A 23,118-nucleotide genomic window follows, 5' to 3' on the forward strand; every position below is an offset into this window, starting at 1 on the left:
GCTGCCATTTCACAGGCATCTGGGATGGAATTCAATATATTGTTGCTCTTTGTTCCATCTTTGCCAAATAATCCATTATTTCGCTGGGAGCTAACAAGTACATACAGACACAAACATATATGTGTGTGTGCGCTATACAGGGAAGCCAAACAAGACTTTTCTTTGTTTGTTTCAGCTTATAGCCCTGCTCCTCAGGATCTGTAACATATTTTTAGTAAGTATTGAACTCAAGCAAAGAACACGAGAGAAGAATGTGTCTGTATGATTTCTCCATCCCACTGCTACCATGGTGGCATTTGATAGTATCTCTGCGTCTAAAGGTTGTTTTCTGAATAATCTCCTTTTCCATGCAAGGTTTATAATATGGTGAATTTAAATCATTCTGATGCACATGCACATTTTATTTGAGGGGTACTAGGGGTTTTGGGGTGGGGAGAGATTTGATTTGGTTTTTTTCCCCTTGTTTGAAGCTGTAAATAGGTAGGTAGTGTTCTTTAACTGTGGGTTCCATCTTCAGAAGGTAAGAAATTATTTTTCCACCTCCTCCACTCAGCAAAGGGGCTGAATATTTTCAGTGTAACAGAACGGATGCAGTGCCTGATTAGGTCAATGCTGGGCCTGCCTATCACCTATCTACAGAGGAAGGGAATGGAGATAGAAGAGTAAGGTTCTGATTCAAAAAAATTTTAATCTTGAGAGTTTTGAAGCAAGCTCTCAGAGGACAAATGATGGAAGAAGTTAAAAATATGGTTGCTGGAAAGGGAAGAATGAGGAAGGAAAGAACAAAGAAGAAAAAGCAGGGTGGAAGAAATGAAACTAGAGGCATAAGGCACTACAGTAGAATATATCATCACCAATTATAACACGACCTACCAAGACTCCAGTTCTCCAAAGATTTCTACTTTGCAAATAGTTCCTCTGAAGTCATTTAGGCTGAACTGTCTCATCTATCATCACCACAAACCTGGAAGTCTCTGTGCTGATTCAGAACCTGGTGTCTCCCCATGCACAAAGTGTTAGGTCTCCCAAGTGTGTGCCAAAGCATAGCGAACCGTTCATGCGTGACTGTGTCTCTGGAAGCTCCTTCTGCAATATTTCTACTAGAGAGTGAGCAGACACGAGCAAACATCCATCAAACAGCAGCAAGTCCAAGCATAACTGGCCAGAAACAATATGTACAGAGAAGGAAATGGAGACATTGCACTAGATTTCCAATTGAGACACTGAATTGGACTTCAGGAAATTACTCCTCAAGGCCTTGGGTAAATCAGATAACCTTTCCAGCTCTCTGAACATGCCTGAACACAGGTTTTGTATCAATATGACTGTAAAAAGATCAGAGTTAAATTAACGATCCCCATCACACCTGCAGATGTACAGAGTCCATTTGAAAGCATTTTTAGTCTGCCAGTTTGTTTTGTTTCAAAACAGAAAGGACACCCTGCTTCAATACAAGCACTCTGATTTTGTTTGCACCGATCAAGGCAGTATAAAATCCCAAAGTAGACCAGATCTTAGGCAGAATAAAAGTCCCTCCCCATTACATAAACTTGGAAATTGGGCTGGATGAGACTACAAAAAAATCACATAATATATCCTCTCTACCCCAAATTCGAATGAATTCTACCTAAACTAGTCCATCACAGCTTGTGTGCCTGCTTTACTAAACTGCGCACAATTAAAGCAATGAATCCTCTCTCAGCATGTGTACACACAGTGCCTATCAAAATGAAGTCTCAATAGTTTAATCTCTGCTGGAATTCTGCTGCTATTAATACTTCAATTCCCCTACCAGAGCTTATTTTAAAAAATTACATACAAAGTAATGGCTCTGATTTTCTAAGTCATCAAAGAACAAGCTTTGCTTTTGATAATCTCTATTTCAAGAAATGCTATAATTTCTTTTTTAACAGGATTTATTTTTTCCACATATTCTGTTACTGATTTGGAATCTTAAAAAGTATTTTAGCTCCTTGGGGAAAAGCTCTGGCTATCCATCTGCGAAGTACTAATCTGCTTTTCCTATTAAGACAGTTGAGTCTCTCCTCACTCTAACTTGTCAGCTATACTGATGAGTCATTAAATGAGTTTTTTTTTTTTGGGGGGTGGGGGGTAGATCTTTCTTTTTTTTTTTTTTTTTTTTTTTTATTTTTATTTTTATTTTTTTTGAAACAGCTACAGTAAGCTAAAGTCAAGAAAGAAGCCTCCTGAAGAATTCAATTAACTTCTGGCTTGTTTGGTAATAAATAGTGCAGTGTTGTATTCTGCCACTCTTTATTCTTGCTCTAGTGTCTGGAGATTGCCCAGATGTTTTGTCCTCAGGTTCTTTCTTTCTTTTTTTTTTTTCTTTCCTGCAGAAGGCTTTTGCCTTGGGGCTGGTGCAGTGCTAGCCTCTGCTCTCCTGACTCTAGTTAATCTACACGGCTGTCAGAGCCGTCACATGAACGGTGAATCACGGCCTCTCACTGCAATCACTTCAGCCCCTGGGGACCTGCTCAGAGCAGACAGCTGCACAAACCCGCACCCAGGCAAAGTTTCCCCTGGATGAGCATTTCACAAATCAACTTTGAAATAATCGCAAAGCCTGACTGACAGGCCCCTGGCTTTTAAATAACAGAAATTTGTCAAAAACAAATTGGTTGTCTTTCAAACAGACACCCTGTTTGAGTCTGTCTTTTTTTCTCCCCTTCTCTTTCCTTTGCTGATTTTCCTTCTTCCAAACAACAACTGGATTCATTTTCTTCTAAACAAACTTGAGTTACAAAAGAATGTTGTTCTGCTATACTTAATAGATTTGCACATTTTTCCCTTTCTTCTTTAGTCTTTCCCAGTATAACATATAATCCTTTGCACCTGCAAAAGCTCCACAGACTGCTGACTGCCAAGAATCCACCACGTGACCCTGCTTCCATGACCAGAGATCCTGTGTTTAAAGAGAAAGGAAAATAAAAAGTTATTAAATGTTTGAATCTATCTGATCCCCATGTGAGTTAACTCTGAGGATGGGAACTTAAGTGAAAAGCTATTTTTGTGGCATTTTTCAGTGATGTAATAAGTGATTTTTCCCAGGAAACTTGTGTACTCAAACAAGCAGATGGAGTGAGAAAGATGTCTGGAACTGAGGAGGGCTTGAAGTAAATTGCTTTCAGGGATTTCATATGTATGTATTTAAGCCTGTGGCCATGCAACTTAGCAAATACTTTGTGAGTTTATTTTCTTTTTGGCAGATAAAACAGTGCAAAGCAGACCATTGTGGGGGCGAGAGGGGTCACGCACTATCCAGTACCAGTTCAGCCCAGTTGCACCAAATGCCCCCATCCAACAAATGGTCCCTGGCTCCATGGGGTAAGAATCCCATTTGCCCCCCTCTACACTTTGTAAACCAGCCCCTTCTGCTTCCTGCCTCCCCCAAACCCCATCGTTAATAACTCACTCTTATCACTCCCATTCTATTGCAAGGCAGGTGTGTCTCTGTTTTCCACTTGGCGTCATTAGGGACCACACACCCTTCTTCCCTCCACCGCTCCCACACACCATGCTCCAATCCATTTAATTCATAACGTCATTTAAACATGCACATTTAAAACCACTAACACCAATGGTGCCTTCTAAAAACAAGTATTAAGGATCAAGTCAAACATAGTCTGATGAGTCAGATTGGTATCAGCAACGAAGGCCAAGGCATGCTGGGGTGGTGTTTTATTATTACGCCAGCTACGGTCACCTTGTTCCCTCCTCCTCCAGGCACACTTCATCTCCCCCTTTTCCATCTCCTCAAATGCCTAACAGTGGAAGTTCTCTGGAGCAGGGATTTCCATTTTGTTATGTTAAGAGCAGCGCTTAGTGGAAAGGCATGAGATCTTTGGCCCTTCTGAGCCCCACCGCAGAGAAATCAATAATTCTATTTTATAGCTGTGGCACTATCTCACTTTTTTTTAAAAAAAGCCGTATTATTTCTATGCTATAAAATATTCTTGAAAGCAACCTGATAGCCACGCTAGGCTGAGTTCTTGCTCTCAGCCTCCCAACCTGCAATATGACCACAGTCCACTGGGGCAATAGGATCCTTGCTTCCCTTTTTTGCTGACTCTTCATTTAATGCGCTGTCCTTGTGACTCACATGTTCCAACTTGGCTGCTGCTTATACTTTAGTTGAATGTTTTAAAAATCAAACTGTTCAAAAAACAATGGCCAGCCACAATGATGTTTGGTATCTTGCCACAGTTAAATAGCTGCAGCTCTGCTTTACGAAAGCACTAAAGGGCTTTCAGTGTCTTTAATGCTAGTCATTCTTTTTCCTGGTGTTTTCAGTACGCGTTTCTATTCCACTGTCACCCACAGTAAAAACTGATTTTCATCCCATGAATAAATAAATAAGGAATCATAATTCTTCAAACCATTAAGTAGCTTTTCTGGAATAACTTATACTCTTTGGACATTCTGTTTTCTTGCAAGCTGGTCCTGCTGTAGGACATGCACATCCCATAAGACAAAGAGTGCTATTTTCCAAAATATCTAAGTATTGTCAAGTGCATAAATCCCATTTTCAAAACCTGCTCTCCTAAAACCTCAGGTGCTCAAAAAAACTCAAACTGAAAATCAAGATTTAGAAATTTAAGTGCTTGGGTCACTTGACAGAAACAGAGAAACTGTGTTTTTTAATTAAACATTCCCCGAGTATGTATATATCTACAGCTAGACCCTGGAATTCAAAACAGTTACTTTTGTTATGCAAAAACCACTACAGAAGATGTGCTGGAGGACTAACAGGAAAGCTAGAACATTAATGTAGACTTCTATGGCTTTGCTGGAAGGCCAGTCTGGTCTTAGTCAGGAGAGGATTTATGTTAATGGCCTTGCCCAAAAAAGCAGCAAAAGGTCATTGCTATTTTCCTATTTGTTGGCATGCAGCTCTGAAATCTAGTTTCTGATAGAACCTGTACAGAACTGTCCTAGGAAATCAAAGAGTACAGAACTTGCCAAGCAAGGCACACTGATGAATTCTCCATCTGTTCAGCTTCCAAATTGACAACAGGTAATTGCAAGAGTCATGCAATATGGAAAATTTTTTAGAAGGGTGGAGTTAGGAACAGTTCAATTAAATTAGGCAAAAGGAGAATTGAGGCTGGAGAACAGGAAGAAAATTCCCCAACAGTGAGGTCTATTGAACTGTGGAGCCAGTCTCCCCAGGGAAGAGAGGAAAGCCCTCTCCTTTAAGTCATTTAAAAATAGACTCTAGAAGGCACTCAAAGATCCTTCTGTAGGGAATCATCTTGCATTGGCAAGGGCTGGCTGAGATGACCTCATACATTTCTTTCCATCTCTGATTTCAGTGATTCACTCAGAGTTCCAGACCTGAACATACAAAGTAGAGAAGTGGGGAATGAGTGCAGCAGCCCTGAAGGAGGGGAAACCAAAAGGAACGAGTGTCACAGGGCCAAGAGGACAAGCAAGTTCCTGGCCCACATTCTTCCTAACCACACTCACGCTGCAGGCCAAACTGATGTGTTGAAGGTCACACATGTTTTCTCTTCTAGCCCAGGGACCCACTAATTGACGAGGCTTTACAGCAAGATGGGCTTGTCAGGTCTTTAAAAACATTTCACTTTGTGCTACACCTAGTACAATAAAGAGCAAAGCATAGAAGCTCTTAGACGCTTGAAAAAACAGGCAAAAACTACAGCCTTATTCCTGAAAAGAAATACATGCAATTATCACGCATCTTCAAAATACTGACTTCTGCTCAAGAACTGCTTGTTATCTGCAGCGACATTGTGCCTCGGTTACAGCTCCACTACCCTAGATGCTGTACCAGCTCAGAGGAGCTCTCCCTCAATCCGCCCTGCCACTGAGCCCAGCCAGAGCTGGGAGATACACAGCGATGTGCCTGAGGCCACGCGGCAGATTAGTGTCAGAGGCAGGATTAAAGCCCATGTTTCATGACCCCCCCCCCCCCCCCCTTTCAGAGCCCCAGAGCTGGTTAAGCACACGCAGAGGTGCCTGCAAACAGCCTGCATAAGCACTGTAATTACACTGCTTTTTCTACATGTGTCATTTTAGCATGATAGTATAAACAGGGAATTATTAGCAACATAATTGCCACAATTTGATCAGCCTGGTTCTCCCCCTCCCCACAAATAGTTCCCACCTGATTACACTAGGCTTATCCTACAGAAGGCAGCATGAGATAATGAGACTTTTCTGGGCAATACCCATTCCCACTAGTATTCACAGCCTAGAAAAAGCAAAACGACAGCGAGCACATTACATGAAAGCAGGCCGCCATGCCAAGCCTGTGTCATGTGTATTCTATTAAGCTGAAGGCTGAATAGAAGACTTTGTTTCCCACTTCAAAGGACCCCATCCCAATCTCTCGCTCTTCCCTTATGAATAACAAATTGGAAATAAATCTTCTGGCTGAAGCGCATGGAAACTTGTACAGTTGGGGCCCTCTGCAGCTTCCCAGCTCAATCACATGCTAATTTTTTTTGTAAACACTCCTATGTGATATATATGTAAAACTCGCTGTGCATTGCTGTACCGTGTAAAGCAATACAGCAAGTGTGTCCCCAAGGGGTCGAACACAGTGGGAAGCCTGAACGCAGATTTCCAAGTATTTATAGGGACAATGTTTGCAGAGAAGAGTTCAAGTTTACATTTAAGTAGTGAAAGAAAAGTAAAGCTTTTCTTTCTCCTGATCCCACCTCATTCCATCCCATAGGCCACTCCTCTATTTCTCATCATGATCATTATTTAGCTGCTTTAATAGAAGAATATAAGAGCACCTGGACACCACACTTTACTTAGCAGAAGGCACTTTGGAACAGTATTAGGATATATCAAAGGCCTTTCAATCGCTAAGAAACAAACAAAAAAAGAAAAGATCATCTCTTTGAAATATAGGAGGGATTTTATGGTGCCTACAGGAGAATGGCACTGACAAGGCTCCACATATGTTGAAGACAGCTGGCCTCAAGCTGGCCAATAATTTTTTACTAGTTCACATAACTTGTTACCTATGTGCTTGCCATCTTTACTTTACATTTGTGGCAAGCGTTTGGGGAAGAGATCATCTTTCGGCTTTGTGCTTGCAGCATAGCGGAGTCTTGGTTTGTATGTTCAGGACCCTCAGGCTACAGAGACACTAGGAAAGTGCAACACTCACATCCCTCGCTCACACCTGATGACCAAGCCAATACATCTCAAAAGCTGCAAGAAGCACAGGAGAGAACAAGACGCGTCTAAGGCAGATGCCTTATCATTCTTCAGTCATTAAGAGGCAAGCAGGGCTCATGGTATACTCTAAACTTCATGTCTGCAGCTGAGTAAATATTACAATTCACTCCAATGATAAGCATCTGTAGTACTTCTATGCACCCCTCTGTTCTAGGCAGTGTTCAACTTCATGATAACACAAGAGTGGAAAAAATTCTCTGAATTAATCATATTGATTTGTGTGTATGCATAATCCTGCAGACTGAAGAAAGAAAAGTATTCTTCATGCTTGCCTTTGCTACTAGGTATTTTACTTGCAACATGGCATTTTGCATGGCTGGTCCTTACAGATGCATGGCACATTAGCTACAGGAGAAGCAAGGAATTCATAAGCAGATTGCAATTTCTACACATAAAATGGAAAAGCAATGAGCTAAATGTCCTCCTCAGTGAATTTTTATGTGCATATGTGCAGCATATGTGCAGTACATGTGTATATTATCTTGCAAGAAACATGCAAGCCCTAACATGGGAAAAATTCAGTGATCTAAGTTCACTGTTGACATAAACGTTGAGACTGCTATCACACTAATGGAGTTATGCTCACTTATGCCAGCAGTGAATTTGGCCCTAGAACTTAAACCCACCCAAATCCCAGATAAATTGAGAGAAAGAGAGAAAAGGTTGGCCTACATGCAACAGCGTATTTTTCATTTTAAAAGCATTTCATTCCCTTTTTCTCCCCATATAATACTGCATTGATGTCTGTGACCCATTTGAATGTAAATCAAAATGGATGTGCTAAAAGCCTGGTTAAAAAAAAAAACTGTCTTCAAATCAGCGCTGCCATGGCAAGGCAGAGAATAATATACCAGACACTCTCAGCTTCCACAGTGTGAAGCTATGTGTCTGTGAAGGAAAAAGCAATTTAAAAAAATTACTTCACAGTTAGAACAACTTTCTCTGAGCAGGTGCACTGCTATTACCTGCTAATAAATATGAGCTCCATGTTGACTTGTGTGAATACACTACATGGAAGAATTATATCAGTCTTTGAAGACTCTTCAGCAAGAAGAAAGCATATGAGTCAAATGGTGAGTCCTTTTAAACTGATTACATCTATATTCTACCAAAAACATCTCCAGACATCACTGGCAGGCTCAGTGACTTCCAGAGAACTGCTCACGGTCGAAGCATGATCAAGAGCATCACAATCCGGCCCTGTATCCATAAACCGCGCGAGTCTGTTTTACTTCTGCTGCTTCAAACAGCGCATTGACGATCCAAGACCATCTGACTTTTTCAGACGTGTCTGCAGCGCTCTAAGTAATGATCGCATTTGTTTCTTGCTCTTCGGTGCAGATGGCGGAGCGCGTTCCTTCGACTGTGCTTAAAGGCCATGTGAATGACAGTTATTGTGACACTAATAAAGCGAGGGCTGTTTGCTGAACAGCTGTTGGCTACATTGTTCTTTTGTGCGAAAAATGCAGCCGTTATGCTAAAGGAATGCGCGCTCCGCACGGGCTGCAAGTTACATCACGCCTTGAAACGCCGCAGCGCAAATCTGTTTTCGTGATACAGCACCTAAGCAAATGGCAGACGCGTTAGCATTATTTAACCATTAGGACTTAATCCTTAAATCAGCCTGATCGGTACTCAAAGAGGGAGCGAGGTATGGTAAAGCACTTATTACGCTGCTTGCAAGGAAATGGGTTTAAAGCTGGGCCTGGGTTTCATTTACTATTGACTTACATGCAGCCGAGCACAGCAAAAAAGAAATACTAGACTGCTTTGCAGGAAAAAGGGAAAGCTGTCACCTAAGTATAGAGCAGGGAAAGCCATTTTAGTCCCTGTTTGGCTACACACGCCTATTTTCTACTTATTCTGTTAAACAGCAACAGGTTTGATTGTAAATTTTAGGAGGGAAATAGCATGTGGTTTATTGTTTGAATGGTGGAGTTATAAACACGTATTACTGCTCAGGACCCCAGCTGCCTGGGCAGAGGCATTCTGTAAACTTTTTGTTCTTATTAACTTTAAAAATCAGGTGCAACGAGCTCCAAACAAGATGGAAACCCACTAAACAGTCGTTGCACAGCATGCCTCAGGGTATGTCTCGAAAGCACCTCTGCACTGACGATTACAAGCAGGCCTGAGCCCACCCTCACAACCAGACTTTTTCACACTCTACACTGCAAAGCAGGCTGCCTGAGAGGCCGCCAGAAGCAGAGAGTCCTGGAGGGGAGGACCCAGAGGACCAAGCAAATGAGCACGTGTGCTCAGTGCCTCCACTTAGATCTAGAGTCCAGTCCACCAGCAAGTTTCTCGAGCTCTGCGTTTCTCTAGAGAGAAAAGAAAGGGGCCCGAGTACATGTAAACCCAGTCCCAAGTCTCTTCAGTATGTGCAGAGAAAACAGCTCAGGAACAAACACAGAGACCTCCTGCTCTGACCCAATGATCCCTCTGTCACTACTCAACCTCATGGAGGAACAGCTGGACTCTCTCTGTTCCCCTCACTGCGATGCCCTGGCCATTTCACCGGGTGGCAAGTGCCTGCACACACTCTTCCGCTGCTTCTCTTGGGGCAATCTTCTGCTTGTTCAGGGCCTTTTGCTGCTATCACATGCCAGCACAGTCACTGCAAAATCCCCAAAGAGAGATCTGCCCATGTATCTCAGCTCTCTCTCTCTAGCTATTAACCCTGACAGTGCAACAAAATACCTGCTAATTTGAGAGACTTGGAGCTTTGAGCAAACTCATCCTACATAATTCTTTTTCACTGGTTTTAGCTGTAAGTGAGCTATAACTGCAGAAAGTCTAAGAGCTTTGAGTTTTGCCCATCACTAAGACTAAGGGAAGTTCTGGCTCCATTCAGTGCCATAAAAGCCAGCTCTTCACCTTCAGTGTATTCAGTCCAAGATTTTTATCTTGCCTCCAGGAGCCAGGCCAGCCAAGCAGCACAGTCTGTGACAGCCCTCCTAGAGAGGCTGCATGTGCAAGAGCAGCATTCTTTGGCACACGTTCTGGAGGGTGAAGTCAGCATGACCCTGACATTACATACTCTTAGCAATGTGCAAGTGTCTCATCTCAGAATCAGACGTGTCTAATGGAAAACACAACAGGTTCCCACTATACTACGCTTGTTTTTTGTCTTTAAACAAACAAACAAAAAATCTTATTTTTCAGTTACACTAATTTGAGATCTATGTCCTCCTGCCCTATCTGCTCCTTCCCTCACAGACTATCAGAGAGCCTTTCTATAGACATACCATATATTTGGTCTATAAAGAGAGCATTCTCCATTTATGGCTGTTTTGGAGTAACTCTTACTGGCTCTGAAGCAACAGCCAAGAAAAAGAAATATAAAAACCAAGAGCTCTGAGCCTTGTTTCACCTAAGAGAAAGGCTCATCTTATACAAAGCATTGCTGTCCTAGGGACACTCAGATTTTCGGTTGATCATTTCCACTTAGCCATAAGAAGCAGGCATTTTTGAAGAGATGTTGCTGCACTCAAACTAGTCAGTGAGTTCTTGATTCTGATTTTTCAAAACCCCTGTTTTGTTGAACAAACTGATGCCCTGTATTTCCGCAATATCCCTAAAACAGATATTTAAGTTGTCTTCATTCTCAGTAAGATCTAAAACAGATGAATTATGGGATAAAATGGAACATGGAACAAATGAATAAATCTTCGAAATGCTTTTGATAGACGCTCAGAAATTATAGAGAAAAAAACACCTAAACAGAGCAAAATATACGCTAATGAAGAAGTGATGAACTTTCTACTGCTATACTCAGATGAGTGGAGACTACATACTCCCAGAAGCAGAGTCAAAGCAAGCGAGACGGGCTAGACTCCCTATAACCCACAAAAAAATCTCACTTCAAAAATGCAGTCCTATAATCTGAGATTTCCACAATGAAGAAAACACATACAGTATTTCAAAAGCAAGTTTCAGAGGCACCCTGGAAATTCCAGGGCAATATGCAGAAGAACTGTATTTTACAATGTTATTCTAAAAATAGAATTGATATGGATGGCATATCAGTTTTAGAAGCATACTGCACCTATGTTCTGCTGTCTTTCTTCCTGGCCAGTTGGCTTTGAGAAGGGCTCAAGAAGCATTAGTCCCATCTAAGAGAGTTTAAATCTGATCAAACTGCTGCAGTGGTAATCAGCCAGCGTGCTCCTTCCACGGTTGCTGTTACAGGCAGCGAATGAGACTTGAAGCACCCCTTCTCTTCCCAGACTCTGAGGAGACTCCAAAATTGTTTTAGCCAAGTGAAGTACAGCCGAGGCTGCAAAGACAGAGGAGCACTACACTAGATCACCCTAGCAAAGAATTACATCTGTCCTGATATGTAATATATCATAATACAGTGTCCTTCTCTCTCTTGATTTATATCAATAATCTGTACATAAACTGAATGAAGGGGGGAAGGAAGAATTGCTGTATTTTTGAACCTTGGGAAGAGAAAGGACATATGTAAAACACACATAATACCAGTGGATGCTGTATCAAAATAAATATGAGAGTTTTTTTAATTAAAGTCACCATCATTTTTTTATTCTTGCTTCTTAAGTCATTGTGATCTAAGAGTCACTAACCTAAATAGAAATAAAGACTATTTGGAACAATAACTATTTTTTGCTATGCATGGCAATACCACCTTTACCAGCATGCGCAGTTTAAGTGATCTCTCTCCTTTTTCTAACTCACTTTACATTACTGCATGGCGTGCAAGTTTATTCTCACACAGGACCAGCTGCTCTACATTCACAAGCAGAAGAAAATTGTGCCTGTAAACTAAGTGGCTGGAGCCAGCTGGAACCATAATGAATAGCTGCTTGGAGCAAAGCAGAGCAACAAAAAGGGATAGAGAAACACCTGATTCGCTGCCTATGACCAGCCTTTATTAGGCTTCTTTAAGCCTAACAATCTTCTGCTGGCTGCAGCCAGCACATATGGGAAGGAAAAGGAAATTCTGGTCTTATTCCATGTGTCTCACTAACTGTCCTTTACAGTGTGAAGGTATTTCTTCCTTATTCTTAAGGAAATTAGCTTGCTCGGAGAAGTGTAAGACTGAGACAACCATCCACCAGCTTATATAACGTTGTACCAATGTCTATAAAAATCACCCAGTCTCAACACTCGAACTGTTCTCTGTGAAACAAACACCACATATTTAATACATAATTGTTTCAGTATTTACCTTCCCAAGTAATCCCATTAATATAGCACAGAAGAGTTGCTCGGATGTTATCAAACCACCAACATCAGTTAACCCTTCTATGTTTGGGCTCTGCACTGTTTATCTCTTGCCCTTTGCACTCCCGCCTCTTCTTACTGAGAAGTCCTACCACGACTCGTAGTGATGCTACTGGCCCTGTTCTCCCAGTTGACGGGGCCACAACATTTTTCATCCTTTCTTGTACTGTCAGGGTAAGATAGTAAGAGCTAAGAGCTTTCTAAGAGCTTAATTCAGCTAAATAAAATGTATCTCACTTTCATTGCCCGGCTTTGATGTGACAAACCTTGAGCTCTCTCCATGTGCTGAGCCAAAGTGACTGAACCACGCAAGATGGATTTTTGTGGATTTCTACTCTCAGTTCCATACGCAGAAGAATATGTTGCAACCTGTCCACGGAACAAACCAACCCGATTTGTTTTTTCTTCAGATCTGCACTGACCTCTTTAGATTAAACACAATGTCTCATTCTAGTGATTCACTCCCTTATTCAAACTGTCTTCCTTAAGCCTGCACTTTAAACAACACATTTTATTGCCACAGCTACGGGAACACTAGGTACAACAACTTTACATTTTGAAAACAACTCCATGATGTTGCCATTTAATGTGATTTTGGAGAAAACACTGTACTTTCTCTCTTTAACTTCTGCCATCTCTTGCTCCCAGAGCAGGCTGCTGCACTGACACTCAGCAGGTCACAGCAGCATCACTACGGCAGAGTTTACAGAAAGCCGCTCCTAGACACTGGCAGGGAAACAGATTCCTAATAAGGCAGCCAAAGCTACCCTGTGCAATGGGACAATACCCAGAAATTGCATCAGGCTGAGCACATGAAGGACCTACAAAATCCAGCTCATTTTTTATTAATGCTCATATTTCACACTCCTCCTACCAGTGGACTCCTCTTACATCTGAAGTGCCAGCTCTTTGGGACAACCTTTGCTTTCTGCAAACGACAGTGGAGCATAGGGTACCGGACTCCCACTGAAGCCTCTAGATGCTAATGCTCAGAGTGTGGGCTCATCCTCCTAGAAAAATCTAACTTACTGCTACACAGAGAAAAGACTAGCTGTTGTGACAACCAAGGAGAACATAAAGCCACCCTTCCTAACTAGGAGAAGCAAGGGGTGAGGAAGCCTGTCAGCAGCTCCCATCCTTTTCATTACCTCTTCCCAGCTTGGGTCCTCATGGAGAGCATCTGCAGGGGTGCTGGAATGCCAGAATAGTGAGGAGGAAGGCACGAAGCCAAGCCTCCACAGCCTCTGAGGGCAAAATGGAGCAAAGGCCCAGCAATGCAACACACAGTACAGGCTGTAGAGTGGTTGGTAGTGAAAGACAAATAGTTAACGGCTGACAGCTGCTCAGCATTTATGGGGAATTACTCTGAAGGCTCAACTAAGTTCCAGGGAAGCAAGCATCCAAATCACCAAAACCACCAGCACAACTTCTGCTCTCTCTAGAAAGTACCAAAAGTTTGAATGTAAACTGGATCTGCTCTGAATCTGCCTCCTCTGGGGAAAGGGCCTACAGACTTTGCTGAGCCTATCCAGGGAACCAGTATTGTTGCTGCCTCTGCCTACCATTTTGCTAGAAAATAGCTGATCATGCTTTAAGGCAGACTTTCTCAGAAGCCCAGCACCTGAACAAAAAGAAAATTATTCTCTCTCTCTTATCTGCCTCTCTCATAAATATTACATTTTGCTATAGTGCTTTTAAAGTTCTGCAATAGTTTTCCATGCTTTGAACTCAGAACCTCAAAGCACCAGAAAAATACAGAAAACTCTAGCTTCCTTTATTCTTTTGCAGTGAGTAAGTAACCAGCATCACCATTTAAAGAGAAAACAGAGGGACTGAGAAATTACACAGCTTCAAAGCCAGCACTGTGCTCTAAACATTAGACCCTGACTCTGTCCATGATAAACAAAGCAAGCAGCAGGTGGGAGAACAGTGCATCATTCTGAAAGACTGCTCTATTAAAATATCATCTGACTGACACCTTCTTTAAATGACCTTTCAAATAAAGTATACAAAGCCAATCAAAATAGCTTGTCAATGATATACTGAGTCTCTCCCTGTCTTCAAAAACAGGCTCAATCAGCTTTCTCTGCACCAGTCACAATTCCTGTTATTTTAAAGATTAATATGCTAAAAAATTTAAATAAAAATAATAAAGTATTATCATACAATTCAAATAACTCCCATTCTACTTCAATCAATAAAATTAGCTAGGGCAGCAAATAAGATTTCTGGCATGTTGGGGAGTAAGATTTAGTCTTCATGCCACATACCAAGATTTAGATGATTCCTGCTATTTTTCCAAGATTCAGGCAAAAGACCTTCACCAAGCATAGGCAGCTTGGTACATACTATGTTGGACAGCATAGTCTATAGCATGACTATGCTGTGTCCATGGATGTGATAACCAAGTTAGGTAAATTACCATAAAAAGCCTTTGTGGGACACATTACATATTTCTGTCATTAAAGAGGACTTACCTTTAAGGATTCCCAGAGCGGAAATTGTACCAGAGAGAAAGGAATCTGGAGAGAAGACGGGAAAAGAAAAAAGAAAAAAAACCCACAATGTTACAAAAGCAAATTAGGTTGACATGTTTCTCGACTGGCTAAATTAGAAACAGTTATTGTTCAGTAGTGAACTGCAGCTTACTGCATTTACAAATCTTTAAGGACACTTTATGTATGCTGCCATTAAATGACTGGATTCACTAAAGCAGTTTTGCTTTGTTTATCACATTCCCTGCTGAGAGGTTAATGTATCGTTACCAGGGTGGCCTTGAAGAGCAATAAGCTGTATGATCTAGTACAGGGACATTTTTGGTTTGAGTCCCTGCCAAGAGAGCCATCAGGATGGTTCAAGTAACACACTCTCAAGGCCAGGAACACTGCCTGGCAAAGAATCATCTTCAGTAATACACACAAACGATGGGCTTAAAAACCAGCTCTGCTCTAACCAAGGCTTTGCAAATGGGGCATCAGCAACAGAAGGAAACTTTTTTGAACATCTCCCAGTGATCTCAGATTAACGAGATCCCTTGAGAATTAAAAGCAGGTTGTAAACAGCTACCAAACCCAACCAAAACCCCCAAGGAGAAGCTTTGTGGTTCTCCCTTCACTCATCACCTATAATGAGAGGTGGTCCTGTCCAACAACAGTCAGCATCTCTAGCTAGGCTCATTAGTTCTGCTATGCATCCCCAGCAGTGTCTGTGCATTTCCAGCTCCTTCACTGCTTTGGCCCTGATAAATGCCTCATAACCAATCCTCCTAACACACCGAACACTTCTACTCCAGCACTGTAAGCTGTGCAGCACTAACACATGTAATTAGTCAGTTTTCACCCATGAAGAAAGGGCTAAGAAAACAGAGAGGAACAACAAGAAGCCATTATTTTTCATGGTTTTGCCTTTTCTTGGAGTTTCTACTCCTCCAGTCTTACTGTTAAGTTCTTCTGGCTCTTCCTATTTCTTCAGTGCTCTGATAAGTCCTCTCTAATGCTCATCTCTGGTACTCATCCTGCCTTCGCTATCTCCAGTCCCATTCTCTGTCTCAAGACATGTTGGAGGAAGGAGTCCCCATAGCAATACAAACTTGTGCCAGAACTGTACTGCAGCTGCATCTGTAGCTCTTTTTTGCCCCTTACTAAATGTTTCTCCATTATCTCCCCCACTTCAACAGCCAGTCAGTCCCAATTTTAGATCTCCTTCCAAGTATCTACTTTCTTCTCCTACTCTCTTATTTTCATGTCCTCAAACATGGTTCATGTTGGGTTATATTTTCACTTATTTGCACTGATTTTACAGTTCTTGTGTTATTTGATTAGTCTTAGAAAGCACATACGCACCTTTTGTCATAAGAAGCAGTAGATGCTCAAAAAGGGCCATACTTAGTTAACGCATAAATCTTTACTGTTTGTAACATACATAATGGCACATTAAAAACATTCAATATAGAGATATGAGCAGCATATTACATTTAAATTCAGTTTATACCAAGGAAGTTTGAAACGGTACATCTATTGAACAACACAAGAGTTAGAGAGTATTGTCTGCTTCACTGTGTTGCAACTAATGATTAATAAATGAGTCTATTAGGTTAATCTGCCAGGCAAAACTAAGCTTGACAGACACCTGCCACAGAAAATTTGTTATCTATTCAGGCAGGAAATGGCAGTGAGAAGAAATCAATGTCACTCCTGTACATCGAGCTGACAAACTGAAATCTCAGAGGAAATTTGTCATCTTGAACAGTGAGCAATATCCCTGGTGGCATCTCAAAGCCCCACAATAAAGGTCAAACATGGCTCTTATTTATCAGGGCTTTGAAACTCTAGTGTGGCAATTACATTTTGTTTTCAATACTAGGTGAAAAGTCCAGCTATTTGACAGTAATGTGCAGTAATACCTTTATGAGAAGATACATATATATATATATGTATCTCCACATGCTGCTGCATCATTGCTGAACTGGAGTTAAATGGCATGATTTCTTTGCAATGTAAAATGAAAAGCAACATAATATTCTATTATCTAAGTCAAAAAATGGGAAGGGGGGAGAAACAATATCCACTACATTTGCTTCAAATTTGTTAAGAAGAGAAAAGGAAATGCTCCATCCAACTGTATACCAAACAAAGTAAGCTTTCAAATACACAGTCTCAAAGTGCTGTTTTTCTACACTTGTGAATAAGTGGTAAAACTATGCAGCTGTTAATAAGACAACAAGGGAAGCTTTTTTACATAAAACTCTTTATCTCCATTGCTAGCTAGCAGCATTTCAGGCAAAGAGGAAATTTGTTCACAACTGCTGTTTGTTTTTCAGCATTAGTGATGTTCGCTTTTTGTGTCCTGCTTAGCAGGAATCAGAACTGGACGGATATTATCGCTTTCACTTCCCCATGAGTCTCAGAAAATGCTGCAACACATGGCCTACCAAAATCACTGGAAAGGGTTAGGACACAGGTCAGTGCGATCTAACAGTCATGAGGCTCCATCCTTCCTGGGATGTGCAAGATAAGGACCTCAACTTTTATAAATCAGACTTTAATAGAATTTGAAAACTTACAAAAACCAACAAACAAGGAAGGACCAAAACTAAACAATGAAGCACCTTCACTTGCACTCAGAAGATTCTAACAAGAAATGTTCTCCATCTTCAAAATCTCCAACCTAGCCTGCTTGACAACATCCTGATTTAAAAACAAAATCCACACAAGCAGTTTTATGGGCAGGGAAGCTAAACACAGTCTGGCTTCCCATAGGTTTTTTTGTCATCAAATTCTCCAAAGCCTAAAAATTTAAATGCTGAGATCAGCATTCTTCCCACGACCAGGATCTTCACAGTTGTCTGCGATACTGATCCTGCAGTTCTTGTTAGAAGTTAGGTTCACATTGCAGGGCTTCCTCAAACCCTCAGATTACTTATACTCTCCCCTCACTCCCCTATTTTTAAGAAGCATATGGGAGTTTAAACTTCTCTTTGCAGCCTCTGCCTTTCTGCCACATTTCTGTGGCCAACAGGACCAGAAGGTATTGGGCAGGAAGAAATGGCTGAGCTGTACACACTGGTGTGTGCTCATACATGCATACACCCTGCTTGCATAAGCATAGTTTCCCGAAGAAACTAGACTAAACAGCCTACACCCAAAAGTAGGATTAATATATGCAAAAAGAAATATCTCTGCAAGTGTAATTCATCCAATAATGAAAAAGTCTTTGGATGTCACATGAGCCTTTATTCCTCTACCATGACAGAAGTCACAAAAATTTCTCAGTTTGGGGACAATTCTCAATTTGAACAATTGCAGCATTTACCATTTGATTCCATTTCACATTTTTCTTTTTAAAAGAAAAGCTCTTCAGCAATGAACAGAATCATACCATGCCAGGCAGCGATATTTATGCCTGAAATAGGCTAAGGCAACAATGAAAATGTGGTCCACACATGTGGGTAACTTTCTGCCAGCAAATACGAAACCCTGGCGAGCTCCACCAACCTCTCATTTGATGTTCGTACAAAATAGACAGAGAGTACCAGTTCTCATGTCTGGCTTGATGTTATATAATTGTGCGAGAAGAAGAGAAGGAGAAGGAGAAGGAGAAGGAGAAGGAGAAGGAGAAGGAGAAGGAGAAGGAGAAGGAGAAGGAGAAGGAGAAGGAGAAGGAGAAGGAGAAGGAGAAGGAGAAGGAGAAGGAGAAGGAGAAGGAGAAGGAGAAGGAGAAGAGAAGGAGAAGAGAAGGAGAAGGAGAAGAGAAGGAGAAGGAGAAGAGAAGGAGAAGGAGAAGGAGAAGGAGAAGGAGAAGGAGAAGGAGAAGGAGAAGGAGAAGGAGAAGAGAAGGAGAAGAGAAGGAGAAGAGAAGGAGAAGAGAAGGAGAAGAGAAGGAGAAGAGAAGGAGAAGAGAAGGAGAAGAGAAGGAGAAGAGAAGGAGAAGAGAAGGAGAAGAGAAGGAGAAGAGAAGGAGAAGAGAAGGAGAAGAGGTGTAAAGCTCCCAGACAGCTGTATCATTACTGTAAAATGTTTTATAGGTTAGCGAAATTGTCAGTTAATCTGGCCCTTCTTTAGCACCCGATACCTAACTTAGTGTAGCAAATGTTGCAGATTCTTTTCACTTTTACAGACCTACATAATTCTCCTCACACAGAAGGATTTTAAAAGATTATTTTATAAGCAACTTCCAGAAACAGTTAAAATTCACAGACAGTGAAACAGAAAAATAAATCTCCAATTCTAAAAAAAAAAAAAAAAAAAAACCAAACAAAAAAAAAAACTTGCATGTACTAGAGCTTTATCTCCAAACAGAGAAATTTCATCAAATACTGTTTAATTAAATTAGAAAAATTGAAGGAGGAGCTTGAAATTAGGCCTGTAGAAATGCATCAACATTGAACACAGATGCAGTGGTAACAGTCTTCATAACTATAACACAACCTTTTTAAGTAATTCAAAATTCCACCATTCAATATGTGATGCTGAATTGCAAGCTGACATCTTCCAGGAGGAAACTCAGCAGCCAGACAGCAGGGAGGGAATGCTGAAGGAGTTGCAAAGAAAAGAAGAGAGACTAGGGGGAGGAGAAAGGGAAGAAAAAAAAACAACAACAAAAAGAACCCTCATCAGTCCCTTCAAAACTGGGATTCCCTTCAAAATACGAGGATTCTTTCACATAAAGAGGAAACAGATGTTCATGGCTGGAATTTGCATGTGGCTTTATTCTCTTCTAGCATACAATAAAACTACTACTCTTCTCATCCTCCAAGCTAGAAATTAAACAGTGGCATGTCATGCAGAGTCCAGCTGTGCTTTCTACCTCCAACCTTTATTAGCAATATATTTAAAAAGAAGAAGAAAATAGAGAGACAGAAAGAAAAGGAGAAACTAGAAAAGCATAAGAAACGAAAAGCTGTGTGGTATGTGTTCTTAAAACAATATAAAATCTACAGATGTTCTTACTAATCTGCAGCACATGTTTGTTTATTCAGGTTTTCTCTGTCTCCACTTCAGTGGGGCTGTGCTCTTCGAACAAGCTATCTGTTTTCGCTAACATTAGAGTAAATACCGACGGAGAGATCTGCTAAAAAGCCAGCGGAGGAAACAGGCTCACCTAGTAAGAGCTTTCTCAACGTTCCCAAAACTGTATCTCTGTCCCTAAAACTGTTCTCCCCAATACCTTCACTGTTCCCTACATCATTAACAACGGCCGAAAAGTTGATGGTTATGAAGAAAATTTTGGGAGCTCTAATGTCATAAAGGCCAATGGCAAGAACAGCTGCCAGCATCAGGAGAACTTACTGAAGCTAGCACTGAATTTTCTGAAACTGCACCTAACCTGTCACTTGCAAGCACTTTAATGAGGCTCACAAATAGAGGCTTCAGCAATGCTAGCATTTCTGTACGGAGTATGCCACCACAGTAAGCTGAACTGTAGGTGCCAACTGAGGTCTCTCCATCATAATTCTTTCACCTTTCATTTATTTTTTTGCTTTAGGTTTTTGTTTCTTTTTCTTGTTTTTTTTTAAAATCAGTCCCTTTATGAGAGTTGGTTCTTTTCAAATACACATTACAGCACAATAAAACAACTCTATCCACCCACCAGTTAACACCAAAACATTGCAGTTCACCACCACAGTAAATCTGGTTCAGTGTCTTGTCCTCTTAAAACTCTTCATGCACTTGCACAATACATCTGGGTTATGATACACTGACATTCTAACTATAAATAAACTTTCCCCATAATAGGATTTGCAGAGAGAGCATGAGATGAAGCAAGCCTCTCCCTCAGTTATGTCAGAGGTCGTGCCAATAGACATAATTATATATAGTGCGATATAAAGCACTGTAGCTTTCCACAGTACAGACTAAAGGTGAAGGTGTAGAAGAACCCGGCACAGCCACCTTCAGCAGTATCCTGAAGCTGACAAAGTCAACTTTTTTTCTTGTAGAGCTTCAATTAATACTGCCTCCCAGATCCTACTTGATAAACTGCAGACTCCACAAGGAACCTAATGAAGGTAATTTGTAATCTTAACATGAATGAAAGGCTGTCAAGGCCATCAGCTGCGTTCTGCAGCTTTGAGAGATGAAAGGAGTGAGCATAGTGAAAGAACAGACAAGTTTATATGTTAAAAAATGATAGACGGCTCTGCTAATAAACACTGAGGCAATTAGAAACAAGAATCTTCAAGCAAACATGACAACTCTAGTATAACAATGACCAGAAGGAGACCATCTCTGGCTCTACTTCTTAAGGAACACAATGAAACCCCAAGTCCACAAACAGCAACTTCCTCCACAACTTCACAAAGCCAAAGAGCAGTAGGAGCGTAGGAGAAAGCAGGGCCATCACAGGTAAAACTCTGAAGTTGCGTTTGCAGCGAACAACTTTGAAAATCTTTCAGTGTCGAATGTGTGACTCCGCAGCACTGCCAGGGGCAGATAGACAGCATTCACGACGGCAGAAACACCAACCTTGACACTGCCAGGAATACTATTAAAACACAGGTTTTGGTCAATAAACCAGCAACTGCCCAAGGTAATCTGCAGTTCCCTCATTTTCAAGCAATTAACATTAACCGCTGTTTGAGCTGGGGAGACAACTACAAGCTGTAAAAATGCAGAAATACAAAATACCTGAATTGTAAGCATTATTCTGATTCAAACATCCACTAATCCTCAAATAAATATTTGCACCTTGCTTCCTCTGTTTTTCCAGCTCTAAAACCAAAGTAATTCCACCTGTCACCTGGCATATGTGAATGTTTGGAAGTAAATTCCTTTATGAGACAAAACATTACATGCCCTGCAGGGTTGCTTAATTTGGTTACAAGCCATTATCACAGATGTCTTCTGGACCTATGTGATAGAAGTTCACATTCAACAGGTTTTTCTTTTCAACAGCGCTGCACACTGATTAGAAGGGGAACATAAAAAGGGTATTAAGCAGAGACAGATAAAAAATGTATTATAAAAGGGAAATTCTATCCAGTTTCCCCTCCACTAGAAAAATAGTTTGATGAAACAAAAAAAGAGGTTAAAAAAGTTTTTCCAGAGAAGCAATGTGGACTAGAGAGGGAAAAAACACAGAGATCTGCCATGACTGTGTGTTCCCAACACATAGGAATAAGAGAAGCACAGAGGCAGATCTAGGAACCTATCTTGTGTTGAGTCTGTGTAAAGAGAGCCTGATGACCACAGAAGGCTTTAACCTTTCACAACAGGAGAGAAATCTCATCTAGCTATTGAAGCTGTTTTCACAAAGGAACAAATTAACAAAGAAACATATTAGCAGCCTTTAAAATCTCATCTTCTGCATCAGCACCATACTTTCACAGTAAGGACAGAAAAGCTGTATTAGAAATTGTCTAAAGTTAGCCAAATAAATTGATCTTACTGGATTTCAAGTAGGACTGGGATTGATCAGGCCCTAAAAAGGCAAATATTGGCCACCTTCTCCCCGCCTCCAAGAGAGGAGCCCAGAAGGAGATGCCCGCTTTGTTATTCCATCTTTAAAACAACACATAAAAAATCTTCAGCAACGAAGCAAATACGCTAATGTCAATTTGTACACACTGTTTTTAAGGCACAGATAAAAATCTTGTAGGCTAAAAGATGAGTTTAGCAGCTCTGGAAGAATGAAGGTATTGTTTAACAGGAAGCAGATGTATGTCAGATGGCAAACTCATTAAAGTGTCCCATCGTTAAAGGAAACAGGATAACAACGAGCCATCTGAAAAAACGTGAACTGATCAGGAAATACACAAGCCGCAGCTAATCTCCTATTTATTGGTAGGTAATGCCTTTAAGTCATGCACATGCATTGAGTTTAGGACCATGAAGGCTTAATCTTCTCATGAAAAAAACATAACATCAGAACCCTGGAGCATGGAATACAACATTTCTGGAAAAAGTCTTCTGAAGGAAAAGCCTAACATTTGGAGAAACTATTATACAAATATGTGGACACATACAGTTATGCACTGCTATTCAGAGCAGCACTTCAATTCTGTAACTTTGAGACGTTTCATATACATTTTACATACACGCATTATTTTTAATTTGACAATAATTACAAAAATGCCTTATAAAGGTAACTACCAAGTGAGACCTCCAAGTACAAAAATATAAAAATCTAATCCAA

General features: G+C 40.9%; 1 protein-coding gene across 4 annotated transcripts in view; it reads right to left on the minus strand.

Moving 5' to 3' along the window:
- The window catches only part of SLC25A26 (solute carrier family 25 member 26), a 91,742-nt gene that overhangs the window by 12,678 nt on the left and 55,946 nt on the right, over positions 1-23,118 (minus strand). For 2 of the 4 annotated variants that reach the window (XM_062585428.1, XM_062585425.1), the window contains exons 6-7: positions 14,964-15,008; positions 2,854-2,923 (exon numbers count right to left, since the gene is read on the minus strand). In XM_062585428.1, the coding sequence (XP_062441412.1) occupies positions 2,854-2,923; positions 14,964-15,008 (115 nt within the window). The remainder of the gene's footprint in view (positions 1-2,853; positions 2,924-14,963; positions 15,009-23,118) is intronic. The other 2 variants (XM_062585429.1, XM_062585426.1) reach the window with 1 other exon arrangement.

The sequence above is a fragment of the Rhea pennata genome, chromosome 12 (assembly GCF_028389875.1).
Source record: "Rhea pennata isolate bPtePen1 chromosome 12, bPtePen1.pri, whole genome shotgun sequence".
In the NCBI taxonomy this organism is placed as follows: Eukaryota; Metazoa; Chordata; class Aves; order Rheiformes; family Rheidae; genus Rhea; species Rhea pennata.